Source organism: Acinonyx jubatus, chromosome D1 (assembly GCF_027475565.1).
Source record: "Acinonyx jubatus isolate Ajub_Pintada_27869175 chromosome D1, VMU_Ajub_asm_v1.0, whole genome shotgun sequence".
Classification (NCBI taxonomy): domain Eukaryota; kingdom Metazoa; phylum Chordata; class Mammalia; order Carnivora; family Felidae; genus Acinonyx; species Acinonyx jubatus.
The window spans coordinates 16,250,555-16,263,864 of NC_069390.1; the positions used below are offsets into that span (position 1 = coordinate 16,250,555).

The 13,310-nt window shown below is 37.7% G+C and overlaps 1 protein-coding gene across 3 annotated transcripts in view; it reads left to right on the plus strand.

The window, feature by feature from the left end:
• Positions 1–13,310, plus strand: part of CKAP5 (cytoskeleton associated protein 5) — a 110,572-nt gene that overhangs the window by 61,827 nt on the left and 35,435 nt on the right. For all 3 annotated transcript variants that reach the window (XM_015075665.3, XM_053203234.1, XM_053203235.1), the window contains exons 12-22: positions 149–277; positions 833–1,015; positions 3,731–3,844; positions 4,135–4,245; positions 5,215–5,307; positions 7,996–8,181; positions 9,107–9,201; positions 11,653–11,710; positions 11,800–11,925; positions 12,543–12,682; positions 12,869–13,043. In XM_015075665.3, coding sequence (XP_014931151.1) covers positions 149–277; positions 833–1,015; positions 3,731–3,844; positions 4,135–4,245; positions 5,215–5,307; positions 7,996–8,181; positions 9,107–9,201; positions 11,653–11,710; positions 11,800–11,925; positions 12,543–12,682; positions 12,869–13,043 — 1,410 coding nt within the window. The remainder of the gene's footprint in view (positions 1–148; positions 278–832; positions 1,016–3,730; positions 3,845–4,134; positions 4,246–5,214; positions 5,308–7,995; positions 8,182–9,106; positions 9,202–11,652; positions 11,711–11,799; positions 11,926–12,542; positions 12,683–12,868; positions 13,044–13,310) is intronic.

A 13,310-nucleotide genomic window follows, 5' to 3' on the forward strand; every position in this document is an offset into this window, starting at 1 on the left:
ACTGTTGGTTGGCAAGAGGAAAACTACACTTAGCTTCAGTGAACTGTAAAAAGCAAATTCTTTATCCAACAGTCATCAATCTGAATTAAAATCAGTAATACCTAAAATATCTTACATTAAGACCATTTTGCTTACTTCCGGACCACAGCACATCAATGATTCTGCTCCTGAAGTCAGAGATGCTGCATTTGAAGCACTGGGCACTGCTTTGAAAGTGGTGGGTGAGAAAGCAGTAAATCCATTCTTAGCTGATGTGGACAAACTCAAGCTTGATAAGGTAGGTTAGTGACAGATTATAATGCAATTGGACAACAATCTTATCTCTGTGCATTATGACTTTGTTTTGATTTCATTCGTTCTATTTCATGAAGATAAAAATGATGATATCAGCTTGTGAAATTTATTTAATTTGCCACTGGTGGTTCAGATCTGGAGTGTTGAAAAGATAGCTTTTGAGGATGTAAATTTGATCTTAAGCTGCAGTGGTGATATTTGTAGAGATGGCTTTCAAATTATAAAAACACAAAGAAAAGAAAGCTGAGTGATCTGTCCCTAGAGGAAGTGAAAAGGATATTTTAAGATAAATTTGTTTCTAATACCTAAAAAGTTACTTTTCTAAATATGAATGTTTTCTATCAACAATGTGGTTGTTGAATGTTTACTATAATTCTAATTTGTGTAGAAATAAAATGTAACAAAGTAGATTGTTTATTTTTGCTTAAGCAAACTGAATTCTCATATAGTTGTGGTTTAGATAACTTATTAAGTAATAATGTAGTGATTATATTTCAAAGTTGGGCTTAATGATGTTCATTTCAATTTCTTTCTCTAGATCAAAGAATGTTCAGAAAAAGTAGAGCTGGTACATGGTAAGAAAGCTGGACTTGCAGCAGACAAGAAGGAATTCAAGCCTGCTCCTGGAAGGACTGCTGCCTCGGGGGCTGCAGGAGATAAGGACACAAAGGACATTTCAGCACCCAAACCAGGACCCTCAAAAAAGGCACCTGCTACTAAGGTTAATAGATGACTTGGGAAATATGGTTCAAAAGTTAGAATTTAGTAACACAGGATTGGAGTCTCGGATTCATGGTCATCCTTCCAATATGATTTCATTTGAGAAATGAACGCATTACCACATTTAAAATATAGCAGAACATCCATCAACAAAGAGTGTTCCAACAATACGTTTGGTTATGTAAACTTTAATAAAGCTAAAAATGGTAATGAAGGTACAGGAGTGCATTTTGAGTGATCTTAAAGTATTATTAAATAAAGAAATAAAATCGCAAAGCATTTAACGTTAATAACATCACTTTGGTCATTTTGCTGATAATGCCGTTGAGTTGCATCACCAAGTCTACATACCAGTCAAGGTCTTGTTACTTTTATACAGTGTGGAAGGGAAATGCCTAGAGGCAAATGTGGCATTCTTTTAGAGAACATTTGTCCTGTGGACTCTCTTAAGCATGAAATTATCTACCATGGATGTAGAAAGTTTATTCTCTTTTCTCACCCGGAACACCAGCATGAAGTCAGGGGAGAGAACTGGTATTTAATAAAGCATCATTTGGGAAGCATTTTACCTAAATAATCTCATGTAATCATCAAACAACCCTTGAAATAACTATTTTGAGATCCCTATTTTTCCAGAAAGGGAAATGGAGGCTCAGCAAGGTTAAGTATTCTACACATGCTCTAACAACTCTGATACCTATGTTGTTCATTTGTTTGTTTACTCTGACACCCCCAACCCCACCATACTGTAAACTTTAAAGGGTAAAGATCTTGTCACTGCTCACTCCCCCATGCATAGCGGAGTTTCTGGCAGACAGCAGGAACTGGGCACACATTTGGTGAATGGCCAGAGTTGCAGAACTGGTATTTGGACCCAGGTGCTTTTAACTATAGTCTTTGTACTTTAGTTCATCTTCTGCTGTCTCTTCAGCTTTCTAATGGGGGGTTAGCAGCTAGTCTCTTCTGTCTCACCAGCTGTTGCCTCTCTGGATAATGACCTGGGCACAGTACCTTAAGGCCTTTTCTTATCTGGTCGACTTTCTCTTATGAAGAATTCTTTAAAATAAGTAAGTGGGGAGCAACCTGCTTCATTTTTCTCTTTAATAGATAAGTAGGACAGTATTACCAATACACCTACTAAGCCAATAAACATATATGTCTGTGAAAGAAAAAAAAAAGATAAGTAGGAGATTTGTTAATTGAGGTACCTCTCTATACAGAGAGTGCTATTTATTATAGAAAAGGATCCAGAAGAAGTGTTCTGGTTAGTCAAAAAGTATAGAATTTTCTATTTTGTCGGCCAGAAAACAATTCAGTTTCTAACGGGTTGTTATTATGAACCAACAGAATCATACTTCTGATACGAACCAGCAAGTATTAGAGGTTTTCATTTCATTAAAAAACCAGCATCTTAGTTTTGCTAACTACACCTTAAAAGCTCAGATTATGTTCAAGATGACATTAGTTTCAGAAGAAGTCTGGATGTTGAAGACAGTCTGGCCTTCTCTCATTTTATTTTTTCTTTCTGGTTTGGGGCATTGTTTAACAAATACCAAAATAGATAGAAGGAATGATGTGAACAGTGATATGTGTTACCATGTTAATGTTACTGTCGGTTGTGTGTCTTGTGATAAACTGCTATTTTCTTCTGACCTTTCAAAACTGGAGTAAAATAATTGAGATGTTTAAGCACAGTATTAGCAGATAGAAACCAGTGGGTATAATACAAAGTGTGACCAACTGAAGTTTATTCCAGGATTATAAGGATGGTTCAATATTAATGTTAAAAAACTTACATTTAGAGATCAAAAGAAATCTAACTTCAGACATTGAAAAAGGAATATAGTAAATTCAACATATCTTCATGATAAAAATTCTTAATACATAGAAATAGATGGATTCTTTGACATGACTAAATATCTAGAAATAGATCTATAGATAGCAGTAGACCTCGCAAACCAAAAGTCAGCATCATGCTTCATAGTGATGAAATACTAGAAGCATTACTGTTAAAGTGAGGAGTAAAGCAAAAAATGCCTGCTGGTACCGTTATTGTTTAATAACTTTATACAATTAAATAAAGAAATAAAGTAAGACCAATGCTAATATAAGGAAGGAAAAGGCACAGTTATAATTTTTGCAGATCATATGATCATATACTTGGGAAATACAAGTAGGTCAAACAATAATAAAAAGAGCCAGTAAGGTGGCCATCTTCAACATGGTTAAGCCACTTACTGCCATTGCCATAACAACCACTTTATTCCTTCAAAATTACATGTTTCTACAGTGAGTTAATGTATTTTTCTGTTATTGGGGTCCTTGTGGTGAAGTATGGGGTAAATGTTAGAAGTTAGAAACTGTCCTTTACTAATGCAGGAAAGATTTAGAGGCATTTAAAGGCATCAAATGTTAATTCTCAAATAAAATGTCATATAATTCCAGTCCATTTTCATTTCATTTACCTCATTAGCTCATTCTGAATTGAAGGTTCTTAATAGTGGGGGTCTGCAGATTTCCCCATGAATGGTCTTCAGGAGATCTGTCTGCCCTTGGAAGTGTTAAGTTCTGTGGGCACCAAAAACACAGGGGTTTTTGGTTGGTTGAGTGGTCCCTCATTTTAATCAAATTTTTAGGGAGTCTCTGGCCCAAAAATGCTTAAGAACCACTGTTCTAAATCCTTAAGTGGTTTAACTTTCTTTTAAATTGCTTTTAGGCTGGTGGGCCACCTAAGAAGGGGAAGCCAGCTGCGTCAGGAGGTGCAGGGGGCACTGGAACCAAGAATAAGAAAGGACTGGAAACCAAAGAAATCGTGGAGCCTGAGCTTTCGGTCAGTATTCTACAGGATGCCTCAAACTCAGAAAACCACGGAAAGTCAATTCCTGGGAGAAGACTTGAGTTCTTTGCTGAGTTCTACAACATAGAGTTAATTGGTATTTTTCACTTAGTGAAACTGTGCCTTGGACGACCTTCCTTCCCCTTTATGGTAGTAGAGTAGAAACCTCGGGTACTATAGGATACCTATGGGAGTGTTCATGTAGTTCGGCCTGCAGCATTTTTACATTCTTGTCATCTGTTTCCTTAAGCAATTCTTAATTTTAATGTTTTTGCACCTTACAGATAGAAGTATGTGAAGAAAAAGCTTCAGCTGTCCTTCCTGCTACCTGTATACAGCTTCTAGACAGCAGTAACTGGAAGGAAAGGCTGGCTTGTATGGAGGAGTTCCAGAAGGTAGGTGCATGGGGATGAGTTGAGTGTGAAAGAACATTACATTACAGAGAAGTGATGACATCAACAAAGTACTTGTCCTACTTGCTGTATTTTATAAACAGTGACCATGTTTCAGAGTGTTAACTCTGATGAGCGGGGGGTGAGGGGATGGGGAGGGACTGGTTTTTTAGCTGCATAGTGTATATCTTTTAACATCTGCTTTCTGTGGCTTCTGTAAGCTCATAACTTAGTACTTACTCAAGAAAGTTAGGTTTATTCTGAATTACAAGGTTTAGATGAATTTTAGTATTATGGTATTTAATCATTAAACTTACTAGGCAAACATATAACTCCACTTAAACCACCCCTCTTCCCTTTCTCTGCTTTCCTCTTTGTTGTCTTGATTCTTGGAAGAACAGATACTATTCCGTGGTGTGAGAGGCTCCTTTCAGAAATCTGTGTTGGAAGGGAGCATGGAAGTTCCTTTCGGCATATACTCTATGATTCTAATGAGGAGGATGTGGAGGAACCACAAGAGCACTGGGACTTGAGGCAGGAGACCTCGCTTCCAGGCCTGCATGTGCCATGCATCAGGTTTAGACCTGAGTTTGCACATCTTTGAAATTTAATACTTAACCACTTCTAATCTGTTCTACTTTGCTCTATGTTTTTAGGAAAATCAGATAAGTCAAAATATGTATAAGCAGTTTCTGCCTCAAACTAGGCAAATGAAAACTTACTGTTACATTCCTTGGACCAAATTCTTTGTGAAACCTGAAATGTGGAGGGAAAAGAGTATCACTGGTATTACTATAAGAACTGTACATCAGATATCCAACTTAAAAAGCACTATAACAAGCTATCTAAGCTCTCTCTATAACCCTCCTTACTTCCATTCTTCTCTCTCCTTCAAGTCACCTACTTCAGTATGTGCTGTTTCCCTCACTAATCATTAAACCCTTAATTCTGATTCTCTTATTTTACTTCAAGGCTGTTGAACTAATGGATCGAACTGAAATGCCATGCCAGGCATTAGTGAGGATGCTGGCCAAGAAACCTGGATGGAAGGAAACCAATTTTCAGGTAATTTTTAATTGGAGATTTTAGTATCTTTTATTCAAGTAATTTCTATCATATCATCTATGGAGTAAGAAAGAGAGATAATTTTGGTAATGATTTTTAGCTTTTTTTTTTTTTTTAAATCACTCAGCCAGTATGTCATCTAACTTTAAATGTGAACAATGGAGTATGTGCATTTTGATTAAACATAGAACTATACCTTTGTGTGATTGGGAGTTTATATATATGGAAGTATTATCTATATTGTTTGTGTAATTTATGTATATATATTTTTTTCTCCTCATTAGTTAGGCCTGGAATCCCCCTAATCTTCACATATGCAAGGGAGGGATAAACAGTGAGACAGGTTTCTTACTTGTTTGGATAAAAGATAAATGGTCTTTAAATTACCAGTGAAAAATTGCCACATAATTTAATGCATTAACTGGTAATAGAGATGAAATTTTGTAGTGCTGTTATTTAGTCTAAAACGTCTGTGCAAAGGGAGGTTTAGGAAAGTGATGTAGGAAGGAAAAGGAGAAAAGTTTCCTTGTCCTCTTCAGATATTCATAGACCTTGTGGGAAACAAAAGTTTGAAATATATCAGGTTTATTTTTGGCATCCCGCTAGTCTCTTTTTTGCTTCTATTCTGCCACCTCTTGGTCCCTCTGTAGGATCCTTGGCTCCTTCACACACTGAGTTCCCTTAGCACTGTTACAGCACCTCAGCCATACCGTCCAGTACCACAAAGCCTTCTTCTGCCAAGAGGTTCTCATGCTGGCCTCCTCCCCCACACACCATGTTGAAAACCCCTCTTTATGCAGCTTCTAAGATCGGTGAAAGAAGCATCCTTGATTTGAGCTTATACCTCCCTATGTGTTAGATCCGTAACAAAGGATAATGTTATGTATGTATTTTTCTTTATGACAATTTTATCGAGGGAGTATAAAGCTCACCCTTTTAAAGTGTACAGTGCAGCAGTTCTTAGGATATTTGCATAGTTCTGCAACTCCTACCACTCTGTAACTTTAGAATGTTTTCATCACTCCAGCAAGAAACCCCATACCCATCGGCAGTCACTCTCCCTTCTCCCCAAATCCCCCTCACCACCCACAGTCCCTGGCAAGTATTACTCTGCTTTCTGTCTCTATACATTACTTCTCATGGACATTTCATAGAATGAAGTGTCTTTTACTTAGTCTTTTCAAGGTTTGCCCATATGGTAGCATGTATCAACTCTACATTCTTTTTTATGGCTGAGTAATATTCCATTGTATGGATATAGAACATTTTATTTACCCGTTTGTGTTGCTACATATTTTGACCATCTCTGTGAACATTGCATGTACAAGTGTTTGTGTGAACATGTTTTTCATTCTCTTGGATATATACCTAGAAGTAGAATTGCTGGGTCATATGGTAACTGTGTTTAACTTTTTAAAGAACTGCCTAACTTTTCCAATGTGACTTCGCCATTTTGCATTCGTACCAGCAATGCAAGAGAATTCTAATTTCTATACATCCTCACCAACTCCTGTTATTTAAATATTCAAACAGGACAGAGGGAGATACTTATGGGCAAAGGCGTCTCAAGCGCCATACATCTAGCATCTTCACATTAACATCTTTAAATTGTTTTCACAGCTTCTTCATTCTTCCACTTAAAAGTATACACGTTGTTTAAGTCTCTCAAGTTCTGTTGTGTGTGGTGTGTGCATGAGGGTTGTAGTTTTTTGCAGATAACACTAGTGGGAATGCTGAGTTATACGGTTAGTATGATCATTTATTATGTATTTCAAGATGTGTGTTCAGTACTATTGCAAATAACCGTGAGAGGAGAATAGAGAAATTAATTTTTTAAAGTCATAAACTTTTAATGTGCTAACATTGTCATTATTTTGAAACATTGAGTATTTGGTTTTTTTCTCTCTTAGCTGTCAATTAGCTACTTTAATTTTTTTTAATGTATATTTTATTTATTTATTTTGAGAGAGAAAGAGCATGAGTGAGGAAGGGGCAGAGAGAGGGAGAGACAGAATCCCCTGTCAGTGCAGTTGACTGGGGGCTCGAACTCACAAACTGTGAGTTCATGACCTGAGCTGAAATCAAGAGTCGGATGTCCAGCCAACTGAGCCACCCAGGTGCCCCAGCTACTTTAATTGGTAACAAGGATAGAAATAATTTTGTTTCTTTGTTTAAAATTGTTATTTTTAGCGGCACTCAGCTGGCTCAGTCAAGAGCATGAGACTCTTGATCATGAGTTTGAGCCGCATTTTGGACACAGAGATTACTTGAAAAATAAATTAAATAGGGGCACCTGGGTGGCTCAGTTGATTAAGCGTCCGACTTCAGCTCAGGTCATGATCTCACAGTTCAGGAGTTCAAGCCCTGCATCAGGCTCTGTGCTAACAGCTTGAAACCTGGAGCCTGCTTCAGATTCTGTGTCTCCCTCTCTCTCTTTCTCTGCCCCTCACCAACTTGCTCTCTGTCTGTCTCTCAAAAAGTAAATTTAAAAAACAATAAAAAATATTTTAAAAATAAATTAAATAAATAAATAAATAAATAAATAAATAAATAAATAAATGTATTTGTCATTTTTAGTTTGGTCATGTTCTTAGTTGTTCCTGTATTACATCTTCAGGCTACTATAAAAATAAGTAAATCGATGTCTTTGGCTTACTCATAACTTTATGGTGCTTATCCTTTGTTCAGGTGATGCAGATGAAGCTTCACATAGTTGCTTTGATTGCCCAGAAAGGGAATTTTTCCAAAACTTCAGCTCAGATTGTCTTGGATGGCCTTGTGGACAAGATTGGAGATGTAAAGTGTGGGAACAATGCAAAAGAAGCTATGACAGCAATAGCCGAAGCTTGCATGTTACCGTGGACAGCTGAACAGGTTAGTAACAGAGCTCTCTTTCCCCAACTTTTCCCAGATTTTTCCCAAATGTTAATTTAAGGTTACTAGTTAAATGGTAGTCCTTTTCTTCTCAAGTCAAACCATTTTTATATTCTGCATTTTTATCCTTACCTTTAATAATATACTGTTGTCTGATAATTAGAATTTATTTTGGCCAAGATATTCTGTTTAAAAATGAGAGGGGCACCTGGGTGGCTCAATCGGTTGAGCCTGAGACTTCGGCTCAGGTCATGATCTCACTGTTCTGAGTTCCAGCACCACATCGGGCTCTGTGCTGACAGTTCAGAGCCTGGAGCCTGTTTCAGATTCTGTGCCTCCCTCTCTGTCTCTGCCCCTACCCCATTTGTGCATGCGCACTCTCTTGCTCTCACTCTTTCTCAAGTAAATAAACATTAAGAACTAAAATAAAAAAAGATGAGAATAATTTTCTCCTAAGACATTATAATCCAGAGTGATCACTAAGGAAAAGTTGTAAAGTCAAGAATGCTTTTAATACTCCTGTCACAAGGGAGCCTGGGTGGCTCAGTCAGTTAAGCATCCAACTCTTTATTTTGGCTCAGATCATGATCTCACGGTTATGAGATAGAGCCCCACATCATGGATCCTCCTTAAGACTCTCTCTCTCCCTCCTTCCCCTCCCTCCGTCCCTCTGCCCCTCCCCTGCTCACGCACACTCTCCCTCCCTCTTGCTCTCAAAAAAAAAAAAAAAAAAAAAAAAAAAGATGTCACTTACGTCATTTTCTTGTGTGAGTTAAATATTTCATTCGTAAGGCATTCTTGTAGTTCTATCGGCATTGGAAAAGCCACTCCTAATCCACTTCTGCCTTAATGCCATACCACATTTCTGTGAGAAATATGAGAAAAAGCACATATTTGTTTTTGTTTTTTCCCTTTTTCACTCCAGGTCATGTCAATGGCTTTCTCACAGAAGAATCCCAAGAATCAATCAGAAACTCTGAATTGGCTATCAAATGCAATAAAAGAATTTGGTTTTTCTGGGTAAGTCAGAAAGAAATCAGGTACAAAATAATTAAATATTTTGCTAATCTCTAACTGGTGATTCTGTTTGTTCACCTATCTCTGCTATTTCTGAGAAGCCAGAGCTTTTCATATCCACTAACTTTAGAGTTCTCTAAGTTGTTTTTCCTTAAGTGTTAACAATTGTCCCACAGAAAAGCCAGTTCTGAGAAGACCTAGTCAAATGCATTTGGAAATTCTTACATGTAATCACATTTGTTTAGAGAACTATCATGCACCTTGGTGAATTAAGGGCTCTCAAGGTCAGGCAGCAGAGAAGCTTATCTAACTTATTTGCATTTGAACATACTTGTTTAACAAAATTTTATGAGCTTTCTTTATGCCAGGCGCTTTCTTCTTCTTCTTCTTTTTTTTAATGTTTTATTTATTTATTTTGAGAGAGAGCACGAGCAGGGAGAGGGGGGCAGGGCGTCAGGGAGGGGAGAGAGAGAATCCTAAGCAGGTTCTGTGCTGTCAGTGAGGAGCCAGATGCAGGGCCCCATCCCCCAAACTGAGATCATGACCTGGGCCAAAATCAAGAGTTGGACATTTAACTGACTGAGCCACCCAGGTGCCCTTATGCCAGTCACTTTCTAAATAATAATTCCTTTAATTTCATTCTCATAAAAACTACCTACGTGAGGTATTGTTATTCCCATTTTATAAGTGTGGAAATTGGGGCACAGGAAGCTGAAGTAATCTGTCCAAGTCACAGTTCAGAAGTGGCAAAGCCAAGATTTGAATCCAGGCATTCTGTCCAAGAGAGAATACCATAACTGCTATACTGTGCAGCCTTTCTACTATGTGCCATGCTGCTTGTTACAACACACCTCTTAATGTCTTGTAAAATAGTTTTCTATGTTCTACCAAATGAAGAGTTACTACTCTCAAAGTTATTCAGGTGTCATTCAAGCAAAGACTTGTGTGTCTGTATTTATAGTTGAGGGTATTGTTAAAATCCCTTCAAAATTGTGTAATTTTTGGTGTAAAACTAATTTCCTGGCATGGCATAAAAGCCAGGTGAATGTTTTCCTCTTTTTAATTTGTCCATGATGTTTCATTTATTCAACAACTACATATTGAGCACTTTATGGTGTTTCAGTCATTTGTTCTAGTCCCTAGGAATACATTATAGACAAGATTAAATTCTTGCTTTCATAAGACTCATTATTTCAGTAAGAGCAGATGATGATATGCAGTGAAAAGAATATCCGGAGGTACAGGGACAATGGAATAAAAATAAAGGATAAGAAGTTAGGTAGTATTACCTAGGAGTGGTTGGGATGGTCCTTCCTGAGAAAATGACATTTGAGCAGAGACCATTAGGACCTGAGGTGGCTAGCTGTGACAATCTGGGAAAAGATCATTCTAGGCCAAGGAAACAGCAATTGCAAAAGCCCTGTAGTAGGAGCATGTGTGATGTATTTAAAAATAGCAAGGAGTGATTGTTTTTCAGTATGTAGCTGAAGGGGAATGAGTTGGGTGGTAGGGAGGAGGAGGAGACAAGATGCAAGAAAGAACAGGGCCAGGTCACTTAGAGCCTCAAAGCTTTGAGTAAGTTCGAAACCACTAGATGGTTTTGAGCAAAAGAGTAGTAGGATCATTTGGACTCTAGTCAGAGAGAACAGATAGTGAGACTCAAGGAGACTAATTAGTAAGCTATCGGAATAATCCTTTCAAGAAAATAATAGTGGCTTAGGCATAGTTTGTAGAGATGGAAGCCTTAGGAGTCAGAATATATTTGAGAGAACTGAACAGGAAAATGGGTATAGGAGAGAGAGGAGTCAAGGATGGCCTGAGCAAATGGAGGAATGATGTAGTTCTTTGCTGAAGTAGGGAAGACCGTGGGAAGAATAGGATTTGGGTTTAGGGTGTGGACAGGAGTTTTGACCTTGAGAGATGTGTGACACCTACTAGACATTCTAAGGAAAATGTTACAAAGGCTACATGGATATATGAATGGAGTTCAGGAGAGAGGTCATCAATGGGATTTAGGAGCAATGAGCATACAGACAGTATTTAATCCTCACTTTAAATGAGTCTAGAAACAGAATAAGTGAGACTTGGGGACATAGCCAAAGGGAGCCAGTCCTAGAGTCTTGGCTTTATAAAACTGTTGAGTAGTGGTGCCTGGGTGGCTCAGTTGGTTAAGCCTCCAACTCTTGATCTTGGCTCAGGTCATGGTCTCATGGTTTGTGAGTTCGAGGCCTGCATCAGAATCTGTGCTGACAGTGAGGAGCCTGCTTGGGATTCTCTTTCTCCTTCTCTTTCTGCCCCTCTCCTGCTTGTGCGCATGCGCATACGCCTTTCTCTCTCTCTCTCTCTCTCTCTCTCTCTCTCTTTCAAAATAAATAATAATAAATAAATAAAAATAAAATTCTGTTGTGTATTTTGAGGGTTTCATTTGTTAATTCTAAATGTTATTTGTTCTAGGCTGAATGTGAAAGCTTTCATTAGCAATGTGAAGACAGCTCTTGCTGCAACAAACCCAGTGAGTACATACCAGCATATGTAGGAACATTGCAGCCATCCCTGTGGTTCTGTTCTCATTTAGAAAGTTCTTTTTGTTCTGTCTGCCAGGCTGTGAGGACTTCCGCCATCACCCTACTTGGTGTGATGTATCTGTATGTTGGCCCCTCTTTGCGAATGTTCTTTGAAGATGAGAAGCCTGCCCTCCTATCCCAGATAGATGCAGAATTTGAGAAGGTAAAGTTTCCAGAAATGATACAATCCATTGGTAGACATGAGAATGCTCATATTAGTTAAGTGTAAGCTTTTAACCCTTTGGAATGAAGAATATATATGTATTTATTTTTATATGCATAAAATACCCTGGGAAGAGTTCATAAGAAATTGATGGCTTTGTCTGTGAGGCAGCCAACTGGATAGCTGTGGTACAGGAGGGGAGATTTTCCTCTTTAGGTCTTTTGTACCTTTGGGTATCAAACATTTTGAATATGCTGCCTATTCAGAAAGCATACTAATTAACATTTAAAATAATTTTAAATAAAAGAAATTTGACCTTCCTTGAATAAACTTTTTAATTGAAATTGCTGAGTTTGGGCAGACTTGCTCTGTATTTCTTGGGCTTACAAGTCAAAAGACAGCTTTATGATTGAAAAGTCAGATTCTAATAGGTTTGTATAAAAATGCCTTTGGCTATATAGTCTCAAATTTGGAATCTAGGAATTAAAATACATACTGTGTAAATATTAAGTAGTATGAAAGAGTAGGAAAGTTTGACATAGTCCCATTCTCTAACTTTTGTTTGCTCTCATGCCCTTCATCAAGTTCATTGGACTCACTGATTTGTTTGTGTGTAGATGCAGGGACAGAGCCCACCTGCTCCAACCAGAGGGATTTCCAAACACAGCATAAGTGGTACAGATGAAGGAGAAGATGGAGATGAACCAGATGAGGGGGGCAATGATGTTGTGGATCTTTTGCCGAGGACAGAAATCAGGTAGGTTTGTTGCAAATGGTTTATTGGATTTTTGTAGCAGTTTTTTGTTTGTTTGTTTTGTTTTGTTTTTTGTTTTATTTTAGTGAATTCCTAATGGTACCTTCTCTTTCTCAGTCAAGAGTACTTCTGTGACATAATTATTTCTTTAGGAGTCTGGAATTAAAGATTCCATCCTTGCTTTTTCAGTGATAAAATCACCTCAGAGTTGGTGTCTAAGATTGGTGACAAGAATTGGAAGATCAGGAAAGAAGGTCTAGATGAAGTGGCAGGTATTATCAATGAAGCCAAATTTATCCAACCGAATATAGGTGAACTGCCAACTGCCTTGAAGGGTCGACTCAATGATTCAAATAAAATCTTGGTACGTAGAACATATATACCTGTTCTTTTTCTCTCCCTCCCCTCTTCTCTGAAGGAAGTCCCTTTTAAATACTAACCTTCATCTGCAAAGAAAAAATGGGTGGTCACTTTATTTTCTTTGAACTAGAAATAGCTTCCTTTAATCTCTTAAGTGTGCCTCCAGATAGGTTGGTAGACAGCAGGTTTATTAATCAAATTTTCATGAATCTCAGATTTGCTTTTTATAGGACTCTAATATTAAATATCTTTATATGAAACTGCTTGTAAT